This window comes from Erpetoichthys calabaricus, chromosome 2 (genome assembly GCF_900747795.2).
Source record: "Erpetoichthys calabaricus chromosome 2, fErpCal1.3, whole genome shotgun sequence".
In the NCBI taxonomy this organism is placed as follows: domain Eukaryota; kingdom Metazoa; phylum Chordata; class Cladistia; order Polypteriformes; family Polypteridae; genus Erpetoichthys; species Erpetoichthys calabaricus.
The window spans coordinates 67,064,309-67,083,147 of record NC_041395.2 but is presented as its reverse complement, the minus strand read 5'-3'; the positions used below and the strand labels follow the sequence as shown (position 1 = coordinate 67,083,147).

Here is an 18,839-nt window from a genome sequence, read left to right as displayed (position 1 = left end):
TGAGATCAAGTGTGGGTGAGAAGTGGTATGTGTGTGGTGTAGGTGGTCCTGGGGGACTTGTTCCGCAAAGGACAAACTTCCCATTCAGTATTGGTTCCTGCTTTGTGACTGATGCTGCCCGGGCTGCCGTCTAATCTTCTATGATCATGGACTGATATAGCACATACTGTATGAGAATAGTATGTGGAAATATGACTATTTAACTTTTCCTTCTCTAGATGAGGCACGGTAACTCTTTCTTGTCTAATCGTGCAAACACTTTTTTTTAAATAAGACAAATGCTGGAGTTTGTTTTTTCCCCAGTAGCTTCCAAAACAAAGCAGCACCCCACCTTATGAGGAAGAGCAAGTCCATCACACAGCATAATTTTGGACACACATGCATAGAGTTTTGAGTTGCTTACCAACCTAACCTGCATGTCTTTGGGATGTTAGAGGAAACTACAGTATCCAGAAAAACATGAAAAATGGAAAAAATAGACTTTCATATCCTGTGGGTGTGACAAAATAACAAAACAGGCAAATATACTAGAGTAGGGGATTGTCCATTGTAAACACACCCTCAGTTAGTGCCAAGTACAATCGGCTTACCAGTGCTGCCCCATTAAATCATGACGGGTCAAAAAACCCAAGTATGCGGTTGAGGTAACCCATCCAGATTATACCCTGCACAATAATAAACTCAAACAAGTGCAATGGTTTGTACACACTCCAGTCCTAGTATCTGATATGAACAGCACAGCATGCATATCCTTTGCTACAACATTCCGTATTAAGACGCATTGCTATGGTTATCATCATCAACTGACATTAGTTATCCTATCATTGCACTTTGTTAAATCTGTAGTGGATTCGCTATATGGGCTCAACCTAACTGCATGAGCCCTTTATCTTGTGTCGTAATTTAAAACTGGACAAGTATCCTCATGGCTTACTATTCAAGTTATCAAATGTGACACATTTCATGCTGAAAACACCAGTGGAGATATAATGGCTTACTATCTAAGTTATCTGAGGGTCACTGTAATTACTGAAAACATGAGTGGACATATAATTATATCTTAAATGTACAGTATTACTACATTAAGCTACAGTATAGTTTTTAACTAAGACATAGCATGTGGTCTGTAGATTAAAATGTACTGTATTCCAATCTCAAAATCATTATAGAAAAAATATGAAAAAAACATTTTGCTAATTAAAAGAAACTGAAAAACACATTTAGGATGACAAAATATCAGTCAATTTATAAAAAGGTAAGTGGGAACTACAAAAAATGATTCATTTACAAACTGATGTAAAACTCAATAACACAAGTACAATATGATAGCAAACATTAGTCTTGACATTACATGGATCACATGCTTCTTGCAATATGATAAAACAGTGTAGTGTACTTTGCCTTAAAAGCAAAAAAAAAAAAAAAAAAGCTTAACAAATGATACATGATTTTACTGTACGAAGTTAAACAAGCAACATACCAACCAATCACAATTCTCAAACTGGAAGACATTCTGTGCTCCTCAGATAATTTTGGGTGACTTTTGGGTGAGGGATGGTAAAGAAACAGGCAACAGAACGCTGGACAATTATAAACAAACTTAAGACACTCACTAAGCCAATTAAAGTCAACATTATATACACTTAGTTATTTTACACGTGCATTAATAAAACACATGAATCAATTATACAAATTTTAAAATGTTGCCTTTAGTAAGAAGCAAACCATATTTACACTAAGGGTCATCATATGTTCTAAGAATCATAGCTCTAAAGAAATTTTAAAAAATACAAGTTGACCATTCTCATCACAATTTTTAGTTTCACTATATTAGCATTTTATTGTATTTTATACTGTGCAATTTATGAACATACTATAGTGCTGGTGTTGGCAGACTTTACTTTTGAGTTCTACAAAGCTATATATTGTATGGAAATTTTCTAACCTTCACAACCCTCTAAGATTTTTTCTTTTTCAAAGTTATCTTCCACTTTTTGACCACATCTCAACAATACAAAAGTATCTGGAGCTACAGAATGGATTACCTATCCAGGATTAGTTCTTTTATGCATTTCTATAGTGTGGAAAAACCAAGTACGTTTGTTCCTTAGTGCAATTGAGAAAGAGGAAAAGGTTACTAAATGGGTTTGTTACTGTAATGTACATTTGTGGTTTTTACTAGTTGACAGGAAAAAAAATTTTGCTCAGTTACTGTTATATACTGTATATGTTATGGAAAACATTTATTTTTGATTAGGAATGTGTATTCTATATAAATATTTACCATCAAAGGATTCTCTAACCTTTATAATTGCTTGGGTTGGGTGGAATTATTTTGATGTCAGTGATAAGAAACCATTTACAGACAACAGAATTTCTTGTGTGAATATAGAGGAAGACTTGTGCCACTGTAAATACTTAGTCACAACAGAATTTCTGAATTTTATATGATATATGAAACATAACAAGAATAAATACGAGTCATAAAGTGGTATATTCCTACTGGACTGAATATCTAGTTTCTAGAAACATCATGCTCTGGGCTTCAAAACATATTTCGATAATTTAATTTCCTGAAGATTCACATTATATACGTTAAACATTTTGCTGCATATGTTAAGAAATGTTCCATTAAAGGATGATGGAGTTAACACTGAAAACACACAGTGGGACAAAACATTGAAATCAAGCACAAAAAAAGGAATACTAAAAGCAACAATAACCCACTCTGGATGTTGCACAGAAGTATTGCAAAGTTGTACATAAATTGTAAAAATGGCATTGCATTATAGATTTATTACAAAAAATAAGGCTTAATAAACATATTACTATACATCACTCTAAAAACTGCATATGGATTCACCTGAATTGAAGTGTCTTATCTTGAAGATGTCAACCCCATAAAATCTCCAAATGACTAAGGAAAAGAAATCCATATCATATTTCCAGAGACACAAAAAAAGCAGCTTAGTAAATAGAAAGAGAAGAGGCTGCAGCACACAATCACAAAAGTTATGCTGGCGTGGCTCAAACCTACATGTAAGCAGCTAAAGGTCACTTTCCACTTAATCTGAGGTAACAAAAAACTTTTGCCACTGTGCTGGTGCAGTCAGTTAAAATACTGTTGAAAAGTGCCTAGTTGTACTCCACATACAGTTTCTGGCAAGAAAGGGACTCAGAAGTAAACCAGAGTTAAAGTTCATCGTGGTTTCTGGTGAGATCCTCTCCATAGTTTGTTGCTTGGCTCCCCACAAACATGTTCCATTTTTCTAAGATTTCTTCTTTACTTAATATTTGATCCTAAAAAAAGTAAACACATAAAAAATAATAAAGAAAAAACATGCACATCAAAAAAACTTAATGTAACAATTTTCTTTACATACTAGGTTTCATTTAGCTCAAAGGAAGTATGATATAGATAATTTCTTTAAATATATATATATATATTGTTGTCAGGTCAAATGGATAAAATACATCTAAAATGATTTATGACATTATTAACGATTGCTTTCAGAGAAAGTCAATATTTTATGTTACTATAAGCCATTTTGTTTCTGTGCTGTGTAAAACAGTACATGGTCTCTGAGGCTGAGGCCAATCCCAGAAGCAATAGGCACAAGGCAGGCAGCCATCTGATAGGATACATCAATTCATCTAAAATTGAGAAGGGAAAAAAAAAGCAGATTTCTGCTGTTGTAGTTCCTGCTTTCTTTTCTTGTACTTTTTCTTTAGTAATAATGCGCCAAACTCCTGATATTCATGAATGTGGAGCAATGTGTGAATAAACCTACACTGGAACATACATGTAGGACAATTACTTTTTACTGCAAAATAAAGTATATATTTCAATTTATGAAAATAATGTTTACCAATGTTATAGTACGAATAGCATTTATTAAAATAGGTTGACAAGATACACTGTAAGCTATACTATTCTATATTGCCAAGAGATAGATATCTATCAATTAATGAATCCAAAGGTACAAAGTCAGTAGCAAAACACTTTGGGGAGTTTTGAACCCTCAATGAAATTCTAACCTGTAGCAAAGAAAAAGCACACAGATACACACATCACTTTCAATGGAAGTAATACTTCTTTTTTTTGCATTTTTCTCCCCTCACTCCCCTTAACTTTTAAGATTCACTTAATTTCAGGTGTCTCCTCAAATTACAGATGCCAACCTATTGATTTCTTTTACAGCAACAGACACAAAATAGTCATAAGACAAATTAATGTTATCCCTTACCTATAAACATTAATAAGAATATTTAAACAAGAAACTACAAATATATTCCTATACAATACGCTACCGTGGCTGTTCATTTGTCTGTCCGGGATTTTAAATCACCTGTAGCTCGCAAACCGCTTGAACTATTGACATGAAATTTGGTACAAATATACTACATGACATCTACTATCCGCTTTCAGGGTGATGATTGACCTCCAAGGTTATTCCTCTTTTTATATTTATTTTAGTTTATTGTAGAATCAACTCTTGGCAGCAGCCAGCAGGGCAGCCGTGTGGTGCACATGTACGGGTGCCATTCTCATCCCTACCACCTTTATCATCAGTTCCCCTACCTCTTCATATGTTAAATCATTCTTGAGGCAGATTGAAGACTTAAGTGCCAGCTTAAGTGAAAAATTAAGGAAAACGTAGTAAGTAAGTGAAACACAAACACTGACTTAATCAGTTTTAATGCGAAAAGATGCAGACGAAAGAAGAAAAAAAGCGGGCTGCTAGGGTGGAGAAAAGAAGAGCTGCTCAGCAAGCAGCAAGCGCATCAACCTCTGAGCAAACGAATGCTAAACGTACAGAGAAAGAGAATGAAAACTACGAATGCTCAAGTCAAGTGTATTCACTGCACGTTATCGTGCAGTGTGTCGTTACTGGTAGTGTATATTATATGTGTACACCTCAGTGATGTGTAAGAAAATTAAGCTATACTGATTTAATTATTCTTCATATTTATTATCATGGCATATACGCTATTTGCCATGAGGAATTGTATTTTTAAGGCAATCATTTTTTATAGATTTTACAAAATACTTTGCCTGCTTTTGTGGATTAAACAGGGTCCATATGGCACTAGTCCAAATGTGAAAACAAAAGCCTTAAAACTTTTAAAATTTGTCTACAACAAAGGGGCCAAAACAAGCCTTCTGTGTTTCTGAAGTATGCTTATGACAACTGAAGGAAACTGAGCAGTAATGCATTTTATCTCAGAATCTTTACACTATTTTACCTGAGATAACAGTAAACAGCAAGAAACCATAGATGCACAGTATCTAAAACTGTTTCATGATCATCCATTTCTGAAGCCAACTGTTGTTCCACACTTTGCCCAAGTGAATCACTGCACTGCAGATGAAAGTGAAGCTGGGTGAAAAATTGATCTCATAGCAGCAAGCAACTGAAACGTCATTTTCTAGCAAATTGAATGCTGTGTAGATGAATAATTACTATGCAGGATGGCACAGTAGCACAGTTGCCAGTGCTGTTGCTTCACAGATCCAGCATCTTGGTTGTGAATCTTGCACCTAGTTGTTGTTCATGTGATGTTTATACGTTTCCCATGAGCAAGTGCAGGTTTTTCTCACATACCCCTGAAGACAAGCAGGTTATGTGACTCAGTGATTCCAAATTAGTGTAAGCTGCAGTACGGATACAGGGGTGTGCATGCGTGTGTGTGTGTACGGACATGTATAAGTATTAAGTATTAACTTATGTGTCTAAATCCTACAAAAAAATGACAGAACAAATTTAAGAAGGTGGCACTGAATTGGTTGGTGATGTGTGATTGCAATACAGATAAAATTCACAGCATTTCCAATTCCTAGCAAATGACTGCATATGCAACAGACTGCAGCAAACAGAGCTTCATCCTACATGATATCACACCTAAGGTTAGTTCTGTTCTCAACATGCCCAAAGCCAAGCAGAGACAGCATCTATCAAACATCCGTAAAGTGGCACCCATAAGCTCCATGGTCTCATGTAGAAAACCCAACACATAATAATAATAATCATAATAATAATAATAATAAAAAAAAAAACATACCACTCTGTGCAACAGGAGATCATGAAAGAAAAATAAACAGGCATAAACATTCAAGAATGACTATTCAATAGCTTAGCCTTTCATTATAGCTAACAAGCCTAATAAAATAATGCCATTAATGCACTGTGAGCTTAGTAAATAAACTAAAACTGCACCATGGCTGATGCATAATATTGCTAGGTTAAAATACACATATAAAACACAGTTGTTAACCCATTGAACTCACCACTAAAGAGCTGAACTCAACAAGTCTGGAAACTGAAATTCTTCAAAACCCTGTTTACATTTGTTCCTACATTCTGATACACTTTTTGCCCAGTAGTAATTTTTATTCAGTTCATATTTATTATGTGAAAACACATGCATTAAAAATGAAAAACACATGTATATACAACAATACTTTTTTTAAGAATTCACACTGGGCGACAATTGAACATGGGATGGGAGGAAGGCTGCAGCAGAGACAAGCAACAAGATAAACAGCGCAGGTGGACTTCCTTTAAAATGGCAGAAGCTCAAAGTATTTTTTTTTGTATAAGCAATTGCTGTTTTACAATATGTGTACACTTTCAAGACACATATCCACATTCAAAAACATTATTTGCTTGAAAATAGACATACTCTGTAGGTGTTTTTGAGCTTTGACCCATGTCTCATACATGCCATTTTAAACTGCAAGAACAAGCATGTCATTTTTTAAAATTTATAAAATAAAAATGCTATACTTAGGAATATAATTTTCTGTGGCACATTAATATATACTAATTACTGTGAAAAAATATTTTAGCTTTGACTTGAAAAATAATGAGCTTATCCTTAAACAAGTCTCAAGCTAGTAGTTATCGCACAATTCTTGAATATATCCTAAGAATATATTTTTATCTTCCAGAGGTCTGTAACCATGTTACTGCATTGGTTGTTACATCTAATTCTCAACTCAATGAGACTGAATTTGAATTCCTGTTTAATCACTCCCAGTAAAATGTAGAGTTTCCATTTTTCTTCACTTCACAAAAGACTAATGCTACCTTAATTGGTATCTCCAAATGGGCAAACCAGTTTAGAGATACCAAAGTGAGTCCAAATGTAGGAGTGTGAGGGAGACTTGAAATGGACTGGCTCAATAACCACAGCTGGCTTCTGCCTTATACCCAGTGCTCAATGGATGTCTGTATTGTTCAGTAATTGTATTTAGAGATTACTTTCAAAATATGTAATGAATATCGGTTTATATAACCTGAAAGCTTGAATAAACAATTAAAACAGAAAAATGCTTTTCTTTTTTGGAACGGGAAATGTTTGACACAAAGAAAGATGATGAAAAAGGCATGGATGGTGATTATAATCAATAATTCCTATTTTGTTAGAAATAGAACTTTATATGATAACATGCTCAGTTTATCTATTTATAAAGATATGTGAGATTATCTTCTACATCAAGCACAGGAATTATAATAGCAAGAAAGAAGACACATGTAAATTGAATGTACTATACGGTGTGAACATTTAAAATCTCCTTCATACATCTTAATTTTGAATAATAACAGTACAAAATAAAATATTAGAGACAGATAACTAACATCATTTTCATACTGACAGTAACAGATGTGAAAACCTAGTGTATGCATTCAATGACTTGTAATATCACAGGTTGAATAATTACTTTATAAAGCCTCTCAAAAGATTTGTTGGTCTCTGTCAGGGGGAGCTGGTGAAGTCTCAAAAAATCTGTTGCTCCTTTGCTATACTATGGAAGCTTTTTCTATCAGCAGCTGAAACATCTGAGGACTTTGCTTCTGCTGCTTAAAGTAAAGTATGGATGGAAAATGACTGTATATCCCACACAGAGTGGAAAAGCTTCCTGTTTTCATTCTTTTTGTTCTTCTCTCAGGTGAAATAAGTCTACAGCATCTAACAATAAAACAAAGTGGTCACACAAACAGGACTGTCTACTTTACGACTGTACTGTATTACAATTACACTTTAAATGTATTTCTAGTTAATCAGTCTAAATAATTGTCTTTATTTATTGGCTATAAGATGCCCCTCCTAGATCTTGTTAAAAATCTTCTAAAATAGAGTGACTCTTACAAAGGTTTATTGCCATCCTCAAAAAAGGGAGTTTACCTTGTCTGTATCTGACTCATACATCAAATGTCTCGCTTCAGCCTGAGCATGATCATAGTCCTGAGGAAGAATCCAGTGTCGAATTTCATCTTTGTCCATTTTTCCATCTTTATTAGTGTCTCTGAAATCTGAAAACTGTTCTCTTTCAGTTTTTACCCAGTCAGGTTCTGGCCCACCTTCTTCATGAGAAAACATGTCAGCTAAATGAAGAAAAAGAAACAAACTTAATGGAAAAATATCATGCTATTTAGACACCTTATTACCAGTTTCTCTCAAAAGCCTGATTGCTAGATATCAAAGTGGTAACTTTCCTAATGATGGAAGAAGCTGTACAGGAAAAAACAATTACTTAAAATTCTGGTATTTAGCACAAAATTGAGTGAATTTTCCTCTATTTCAGCAAACGTTATGCAAGTGATAAGACAACTATGACAACAGGTTGAGGTAAGTAAATAAATACATACTGGTACAGCATAAATGGAGCCATTGGCCCTATAGATGACTAGGAGAGGAGTTATTAAAACATCACTCAAATATTATTCATTTGCTAAGTGTGGCATTTTGTCACCCTTTGGGAATAGGTAATGTTTTTAAAAAGGCAAACTGTATTGTTTCATGTACTCAAAGATCTGAACTTAGCAGTAATTGCGTAATGAATAAGCACTTGATTTTTTTGCACAGCTATTGGTAAAGCCATAACCATTCTATATTTTAAAAATTCTTTAAATGTATTGTATGGTGCTACTGTGCTGTACATGCAAATAAACAAAAATTATAAGACAAGTCAAAATTACATAAACACAAAAAAGAAAATCATGTTGATTAATAACTAATTTTTGAGCATACTGAAAAATGTCTAGTATTAGTACAAGAGGTTTTCTGAAAAATGTACTTTTTTTCATAAGAACACACGGCAGAAGCACATAACCAGTATCTTTTACAGTACACACCAACAGTGAGTTAATATACTGTAGTACAGTGGAACCTTGGTTCACAAATGTCTCAGTACACGTACAAATCGGTTTACGACCAAAAAGTTCGCCAAACTTTTGCCTCGGTTCACGACCACACACTCGGTATACGAACAAGCCAGTTTCCCTTTCGATTTGTACATATTCAGTCTCTCCCTGTGCATTTCCTGTGCAGCGAGCAAGAGAGCGCGCGACACACACACACACACACACACACACACACACACACACACACACACACACACACACACACACACACAAGCAGCGTGAGAGAGACAGCTGTACACACACAGGCAGCGCGAGCAAGAGAGAGGGCTGGACTCATAAGGTAGGAAGGCAGTTAAAGAATGCACTGGGCTTGATTTTGTTTTCACTTCTGTTTACAGCAATTGGTTCGTAGCGTGCATTGTTGCAATGTTACTTTCTTGGTGGTTTATTAAAATTACGGATTTTTTCAAATGTTCATTTTTTCCCTGTGCTTAAAACTCATTAAAAAAAAGTGTTTATAGCCAGCCGTTGGTAGCGCTATAGCGCGAACTATTGCAGTGTTAGTTTTCTCTGTTGTTCAAGGTTTTCTCAGTGTTAGTCAATGTTTTTACATTTAGTTTACTATTATGCTGTGCATTCTATGGTTTAATTAACTATATTTGTGCTTAAAAACTTAAAAAAATATATATATTTACATACAGTTCGTATGGTCTGGAATGGATTAATTGTATTTACATACAATCCTATGGGGGAAATTGCTTCGGTTCATGACCAAATCGGTTTACGACCACAGTTTTGGAACGAATTATGGTCGTGAACCGAGGTTCCACTGTATTGTGAAAAAAGAAAACCCTTACTTTACAGTGTACTCTTTGATCTGACAGAGTGGGAAATTGGAAATACCTGTCTCCCATCAATGACCAATCTGATGAAAAAATCTGAGAACTCATAGCATATAGTGCTTCATGTGCTGTATTTTCTAGCTCAAATTTTACTAAGAGTTGCATATTGGCTAATATGGAGAAAGACTGCTATTACGACAGACAAGAACCTATCCTGACTTTATTAAGATACACCTGGAAATCAACAATGAATGGGAAGTCAGAACATTTCTGAGCACACCCACAAAGCACCAATTTAGAGTCACTAATCAACCCAAGAGAACCTACTTTATATGAATATGGAAGGAACATGCATACTACACAAAAAATGCTCAGGAAACAATCTGAACCTTGGACCTCCTTGAATTACTGTTACTACTACTTGGATTAGGCATTAGCTTTGAGACCAATAAAATTTGCTTAAAAGGCAATTGTATTAGCTGTTTAATAACGTACTGTCAATAAAAAGTTCACAACCAATAAATCTCTACTTAACAAGGAAAGTATAATTATAGATAAAGTATATCCATGTATCTTTAAGAAATGTATACCTATGCAGTCACTTATTAAAAGTTAATTCTTTAAAGCATAAACTTTTTTGTTTAAATAAAAAATGCATGCTTTTTAATGCATGTTTTTAGCACAAAAAAATCAACAAATTCTATCCATCCATCCATTTTTTAGCCCAACTTCATTCTGGTGGAACTAGAAATCAACCTAACCCAGCAAGCATAGGGCGCAAGGCAGAATCACTCTCTGGACCAAGGGGTCAGTAATTCTCCAAAATAAACTACCTTACTAAATAACAAAATTAGGGATGCATCCATATGGGAATTTTGGGCCGATGCCCGATAATGTCTATGTGCTTATCTGCCGATACCGATACCGATATACATATTTATAAGATACAGAGAAAAATGAGACTTGATCTGTCTGGACAAGAATTACAGACAAAGTGAACATTTATTTGTATAGCAATTTTGCACACCACATTCAATCATTAAAAACAAATGATATCTGCCACATTTGGCTGGCGACCTGTTGGTTATATGGGAAACAGTTTTGCAGGTTGTTGCTTTACATAACACTTTTCTCTTTCTTTTTCGATGGAACAAATACAACAATTATCAAAAAAATGAAAACTGAAAAAAATGGTAAAAAGTACAATGACAATGAAATAAGCAATACCACTTGAGAATAACAACTTTAGCAGATTATTTACAATCATTAAAATGGCTTCTGCTCAACCATATTTGGCTGGCTATCTGATCCTTTGTTTTACAGTCTGCAGTATTAAATACTACATACCGGTAATACTTTTTTTCTTTCTTTTTGATGGAATAAATCTAACCAATCTATAATTTTAAAAAACAGAAAAGCGTACAACGGTAAAGAAATAAATAACTTTTTTTCTGGAGGCTTATTCTTTTTTATTTTTTAAGCATGATGGGGAGGCTTTTCTTAACGAACAAGAGCATCTCTGCTTTGTCACAGGAAATTCTGTTTCTCTTTTTGTTGATCACATTAGAAGCCAAACTGAATAATCTCTCGCTGTCCACACTAGTACATGGGGCTGACAGGAACTTGTGTGCTACTTTGGTAATGGTAGGAAACCGACTCCAGTTGCTATTCCAGTATTTCAATGGATTTTCATTCCTCGGGATTGGTGCTTCAGAAAGAAATCCCTGCACCTGCCAAGTAACATGCATACATATACAGCATTATATTCTGTGTCATCTTTCATATCTAAAATATAGATCTGCATTTTGGCTTTTACCAAGGCTGTCAGATTAAGATTAGAATCTTTACAATAAAAATAAGTATATGGCATTTGAATTGAATGCATGTCTGTATTGTATTTGCTGTTTTTTGAAACATTTTATTATTAATATTTTTGCTTTTCACTGTAGATCATGATCTTCTTACAAGTTGCTCATTATTGCTTAAGAGACTCAGGTGAAAACAGTGGCTTCCATGAATGTGATTGGCTTTCCCACAAAAAGCAAAGCAAAGAGAAATAAGACAAGTACCGCACTGGCACTTTCTAATGACAATGTTCAAAAGAAAAACAAACAAAATTGTAAGTGATTGCTCAAACAAAGTAAATGCAGTCATTTTTTTCTTTTTTTCCTAGAGGCCGGAGGACCTTATATCCCTGTGTTTACAGTAAATAAACTGAAGCATTGTGACCCTTTACGTGTTTTACAAATGAAACAAGTGTATTAAATGTTACTTTGTGGTGGTCTTTTAAGTATTTTGTGTATTATAACCAATTATTTAGCAGACAGCATTTTTCAATGTAGCAAGTAAAATGTAAAATGAGTTTAAGTGTTTATTTACGAAACTATTTAGTTAACACGCACCGAACAAAAATATGAAGCAAAGAAGCATAGGCTATAGTTGGCTCAGTCACTTGATGAAAACTAGCGATCTTTAAAATGGGTGTGTTTAACACAAAAGATGCCGACCGTTTAACTAATGACTAACAACAATATGGGTTAACAATTGAGAAAAACGTATAGGCTGATCCTAAAAAGTTACGTGCAAAAACAGATCTGTAAAATCCCACAAGTCAAGTATGTCTTAAGTAACATGAAGCCAAAGTTAGTACAAGGTAAAACCAATAACCGCTCTTTTACATTCGATTGCTGTTTTTCTTCGAATTACATTTCGAATACATTCGAATTATGTTAGAATAGTGATATTCGCTCCGACAGCCCTAGTTATTTACTTAAAACAATGTTGTAAAGATCTCTACAGAGGTTTTTTTTTTTTTTTTTAAAACTCACCTCTGTTGTCATCTGGCTGTTTTCCCGTGGCATCAATGTGTTCTCTTCAAGAATTTTCTTGTACATTTCAAAGAACATGCATGCCACCTCGTCATTTATCTTGGCCCTTTTCTGTTGTGGACAATTTATCTGTGATTCACTCGTTTGCATTTCATTCGATGCAAGTTCCATCTGAGCTTGCAACATTTTGAATGCCAGTGATTTTACATCTGCATCGAAATAACGGTCTTTGTATCTTGGGTCTACGATAGTGGGGTCTATAATAGTGGCAACACAGTACATGGGTTCTGTGTAAATCTCAATGAAACGATTGTTTACGGCCTCCAAGAGAGTGTTTTTACTGGTTTTGACTCTGAAGTCAGTATGAGCGCTTTTAGTCAACAGTCGTTTTAAAGCATTAACTGAGGGAATAACGTTAGAAGCCAAGGCTTCAGACTGGCAAATTTCTTTTGTCAGTTGTTCAAATGGAGCAAGGAATGTGATTATGTTCTCGATCAAACCCCACTGATTAGGCGTTAGAGTCGCAGGTAACTCAAAATCGGAGGCATAAGCTTCAAGGGCTCTTTTCTGCTCCAGCAAGCTTTGCAGCATATAGAATGTGCTGTTCCATCTAGTCGAAACGTCTTATTGAAGCATTTTTGGCTGCATACCAAGTTTAGTTTGTATAGGTTTGAGACGCGAGTTGGCTAATTGTGAATGCATAAAGTGACCAACTGTTTTTTTGCCGATCGCTATTGTATCCGAGACACTGCACTGGGATAGTACACCGTCATTCACGGCAAGCTTTAAAGTATGAGCCATACATGGCAAACTTGGGATCCTACATTCCTCCATAGCCTTTGCAACGTTGCGTGCGTTGTCTCGTAATACTACATGAACATCCTCTTTGGGTATTTTCCATGTTTCAAACATTTTTTTAAACGCCACAGAGAGTGCAGCACCCATGTGTGATCCAGAGCATTCTTGGGCGTGAAAGATTGCTTTCTGCAATTCAAACTTGCGGTCGATCCACTGAGCAGTTAAACTAAGCATACTAATAGCATTCGTATCAGATGTCCATATAGAAAAATAACGGCGACTGGGTATCTGGTAACAGGGCTCGAGATTCTCAAGCAGCTTCGAAATCCTGTATCTTCTACAACAGAAAATGGCTGATCGTCCAGAGCAATAAATTCCATCACCTTTACAGTAATTGTTTGAGCTTTAGGGTTATCTTTATCAAATTTCTTTGATTTTTCAAGTAACTGATCAACACGTTGAGCAACTGCAGTTTTTGATTTTGTGTGCGGTGGCACAGGGTTTCTCTTTTGCTCTGGGGAATTCTGTATATTTGTAAGGATGGCATGTCTTCAAGTGTATAATTAAGTTGGTGGTATTGAAATTTCGCATTTTAGTCCCTCTGCGCAAAACATTAGTCGAACAAGTGTTGCAAATGGCATATTTTGTGTTGCTCTCACTCACTTTGAAAAACTTCCACATCGCAGGTATTTTCACAGAGTAGCCCAGCGTCGCCTAAACGTCTGGCACATCTGGAACACAGTGAATGCGTCATCAATATCGGTTCGAATTATTGGTCAAATTTAGTCATTGGTCCAATGCTGATAAAATTTTAACCCATTATCTGCCGATGCAGATATAAATCCGATATTATCGTGCATCCCTAAACAAAATACTTTTTAAAACTGTAATCTTGTCCTTCCAGAAGCACTATCATATATAGGATATTTTCTGTGCTGTAAATGTCTGAAGTTCTTTTCTTGAAATGACTTTTTCTTATATATTCAAAAAAATATGAATAAATCTGTTGTGTTTCAAATTGTCAACACACGGTATTTCATAACTTTAAAAACTACCATGAAACATGTATGGTTAAATGAAGCAAGTATCCAGTTTTGATGGTAAAATGTATTATTTAAATTCAGTTTAACATTGTTTGCTATGTAAAGTCACGCATTACTTTTTAACGTTACTTTCAGTATTGAAAGAATTTCCCCAATCTACAATCTATTTTTATGCCCACTGTCACACACGCGTGTTTAGGATTAATACTACACCAGACCAGGGGGTGGCAGAGTGTGCCGACTGTCTCTCTTAGTTTCTTGCAGACCATTCCCGGGAAATCTCACCAGGTTCTGGTGCCTCTGATGACGCCATGTCCGGTCCCAGCGCCTCCGATGATGTCACTTCCTGTTCTGGCACCTCTGATGATGTCACCTCCAGTTCAGGACTAGATGACATCATTTCCTTCCTCAGCCCTTAAAACCACCATCTTACCTCCAAATAATCAGTTCTGTTTTGGACTCAGTCTTGTGAACATCTCTGTTGAAATATTTCAAAAACATTTGCAGCTGGGAAATAATACACGGGTGGCTGCACCAAACCTTTATGATGTCTGTAGACTCATTCTTATTACACCACATAATCAATCAGGCTGGAACCTATTATCCTATACAGCATTAGGCACAAAGCAAGAATTTTGGACAGGGTGTAAACCCATTGCCTGACCATTAATAATAATAATAAGAATTCATTACATTTATATAGCGCTTTTCTCATTCATTCACACACCTACACTTAAACATACCAATCTAATTAACCCAACACTACTTTTGCATTTTGGAATAAAACAACGAACACTCTGTATTCTGCCAGTGTCTGCGTGAAATTTGAGATTCAAAATCTGTTACCTTTGAGTTGTGAAATACAAGTGCCAATCACTGCACCACTGTACCATTTTTAAGTTTGTATTTTCTGAATAATTCACTTGTTAGTCAATAAGAATTATACTGACCTCTCAGTGACTGGAAAAATAATTGAATAGCATTTCAATAGAATATTAAGGCTCACAAAATGTATGCATTTAAGTATAGGTATTTTATTTTATTCTCAGAATTATGTACAAATCAATCATTTTATTTCTAATGGCTTTTGCAACAGATAAGTACAATAAAAAGGGCACATATGATCTCGGCTAAACAGTGAAGAATAACTGCCAAGTATATTCTTGCCAAACCATTCATATACTGCAAGTTTAAAGCTTCACTGAGCCAAAAGTCTAAAGGTAAGCTGTGGTGACCAGTGCTGTAAACTATTAATAATAAAGAAAGTACTTTTTTGTGTAAAGTAGTTTGTTTGCTTGGAAGGGCACTACATAATTTCTCAATGTAAGAAAAACTGGAATGTAATATTACATTCTATAGAAAATTTGATACATTTTGCTGCATTTTCTTGAGGATACTGAGCAATATTACACAATTATACCAAATAAAATTTAAAGCAAAATGAGAAAACATACATTAAGCAATATAGTTTAAGACAAAGAGAAAATATGGCTAAAAATGCATACTGAAACAGCTTTTCTTCTGTGAGTGAATAAATTCCAGGTAAACTTTGACTCACCCTCTGTCTCTTGAGGCTAATACAGTTTCTGAAACGATCAATCTCAACATTCTATGTAAGTATTTAAAGGATTATGTTGGAATGATTGACACCTGTTACTAGGGATGCTCCGATCAGGTAGTTTTAAGGTCGATGCTGATCACTAATTTTATATGTTATTTCATTGGCCAATTCCAATACTGATTCAGATTTTTTTTCCTTATCCCTTTAAAAACCTTTTTACACTGATATCCTGCATAACCAGAAAAATACAAGTTTTACGTCCTATATTAAAGTGTTTTTATAATTAAACTATAGACCACAGGTGTTAACTGTTGAATTTCATTTTGCTAATAGAAAATTAACAGGCTTATTGTTCAGTGACCATAAAATATTAAAATAAATAAAATTTCCTTATATTTATCCATAATACATATAGCATAAAAGAAAATAAAATGCTTCTCATAATTACAAGCTGCCATATTGTTTAATTTTTTTTTGTAATGTCCCTATCTGAAACAAGGCTTAATTACAAACAGAAGTTTTCACCATTTCTCAAACAACAAATATATTCTCACACAATCAATTAATCGATATTGGCAATTAAATCTGCTTAAATGTAAATATACATGCTCATATACATTTTAATTTTTTAAATCATTAATTGCACTACAGCTTTTTGCTGTTGAAATAAACAGTTACTATATTTATCCAGGCGTGTTTTTTCTTCAGTGTATCAACTACACATTTGTAATTCTTGAAATTTAAATTATAAAATACATGCCGTGCCCCGCGGCTCCACCTGTATATTAGTGAAAAAAGACACTGAGGAGGGCCCTACGCAGCTCCCCACTCCTGACGTCACACTTCCCCCTCCCCTTGGCCCGCAGCCTCTGTCTTGGATTAGCACGAATATATTGCTCCTGCAAGCGAACTTAGCATGATGAGAGAAGTTGCAAAATCAACCGGAATGTTCAAGCAAATTACAGAAAAAACCTGATCTAAATCCGTTAAGTAGTTCTCTCGCTCGTTAGCTAAGCGGAGGTAAGGTACACGCCACAAGGCTGGTGCGTGAGTGAGGAGGGCCCCGACCCCTTCCCGCTGCATCTCTCTCAGATTCGTGCAACTAAATTGATGCTGCAAGTGAACTATGATACTTAGGGTAATGAGAGAAGCAAAATCAACTGGAAGGTTCAAGCAATTTATAGAAAAACACCTGATCTAAATTCATCAAGTAGTTCTCTCGTGAAAAGCAGACGGACATACAGATGTTGGAATTTATATATATATATATATATATATATATATATATATATATATATATATATATATATAGAGAGAGAGAGAGAGAGAGAGAGAGAGAGAGAGAGAGAGAGAGAGAGATGGATGACGATTACAATTATGTAATACTTGTTTCTTACCAAAACTTACAGTTAGGTCCATAATTATTTGGACAGAGAGAACTTTTTTCTAGTTTTGGATCTGTACATTACCACAATGAATTTTAAATGAAACAACTCAGATGCAGTTGAAGTGCAGACTTTCAGCTTTAATTCAGTGGGGTGAACAAAATGATTGCATAAAAATGTGAGGCAACTAAAGCATTTTTTTAACACAATCCCTTCATTTCAGGGGCTCAAAAGTAATTGGACAAATTAAATAACTGGAAATAAAATGTTCATTTCTAATACTTGGTTGAAAACCCTTTGCTGGCAATGACAGCCTGAAGTCTTGAACTCATGGACATCACCTGATGCTGGGTTTCCTCCTTTTTAATGTTCTGCCAGGCCTTTACTGCAGCAGCTTTCAGTTGCTGTTTGTTTGTGGGCCTTTCTGTCTGAAGTTTAGTCTTCAACAAGTGAAATGCATGCTCAATTGGGTTAAGATCAGGTGACTGACTTGGCCATTCAAGAATTTTCCACTTCTTTGCTTTAATAAACTCCTGGGTTGCTTTGGCTGTATGTTTTGGGTCATTGTCCATCTGTATCATGAAACGCCGCCCAATCAATTTGACTGCATTTAGCTGGATTTGAGCAGACAGTATGTCTCTGAACACCTCACAATTCATTCGGCTGCTTCTGTCCTGTGTCACATCATCAATAAACACTAGTGTCCAAGTGCCACTGGCAGCCATGCACGCCCAAGCCATCACACTGCCTCCACCGTGTTTTCCAGATGATGTGGTATGCTTTGGATAATGAGCTGTTCCACACCTTCTCCATACTTTTTTCTTGCCATTATTCTGGTAGAGGTTGATCTTGGTATTATCTGTCCAAAGAATGTTTTTCCAGAACTATGCTGGCTTTTTCAGATGTTCTTTAGCAAAGTCCAATCTAGCCTTTCTATTGTTGAGGCTTATGAGTGGCTTGCACCTTGCAGTGCACCCTCTGTATTTACTTTCATGCAGTCTTCTCTTTATGGTAGACTTGGATATCGATATGCCTACCCCCTGGAGAGTGTTGTTCACTTGGCTGGCTGTTGTGAAGGGGTTTCTCTTCACCATGGAAATGATTCTGCAATCATCCACCACTGTTGTCTTCTGTGGACGTCCAGGTCTTTTTGCGTTGCTGAGTTCACCAGTGCTTGCTTTCTTTCTCAGGATGTAACAAACTGTAGATTTTGCCACTCGTAATGTTGTAGCA

At 35.4% G+C, this 18,839-nt stretch overlaps 1 protein-coding gene across 2 annotated transcripts in view; it reads right to left on the bottom strand.

Moving 5' to 3' along the window:
* Positions 1-1,219: 1,219 nt before the first annotated feature.
* Positions 1,220-18,839, bottom strand: part of rcn1 (reticulocalbin 1, EF-hand calcium binding domain) — a 64,667-nt gene continuing 47,047 nt past the window's right edge. For both annotated transcript variants that reach the window (XM_051923005.1, XM_051923006.1), the window contains exons 6-7: positions 8,191-8,390; positions 1,220-3,300 (exon numbers count right to left, since the gene is read on the bottom strand). In XM_051923005.1, coding sequence (XP_051778965.1) covers positions 3,193-3,300; positions 8,191-8,390 — 308 coding nt within the window. In that variant the 3' untranslated portion in view covers positions 1,220-3,192. The remainder of the gene's footprint in view (positions 3,301-8,190; positions 8,391-18,839) is intronic.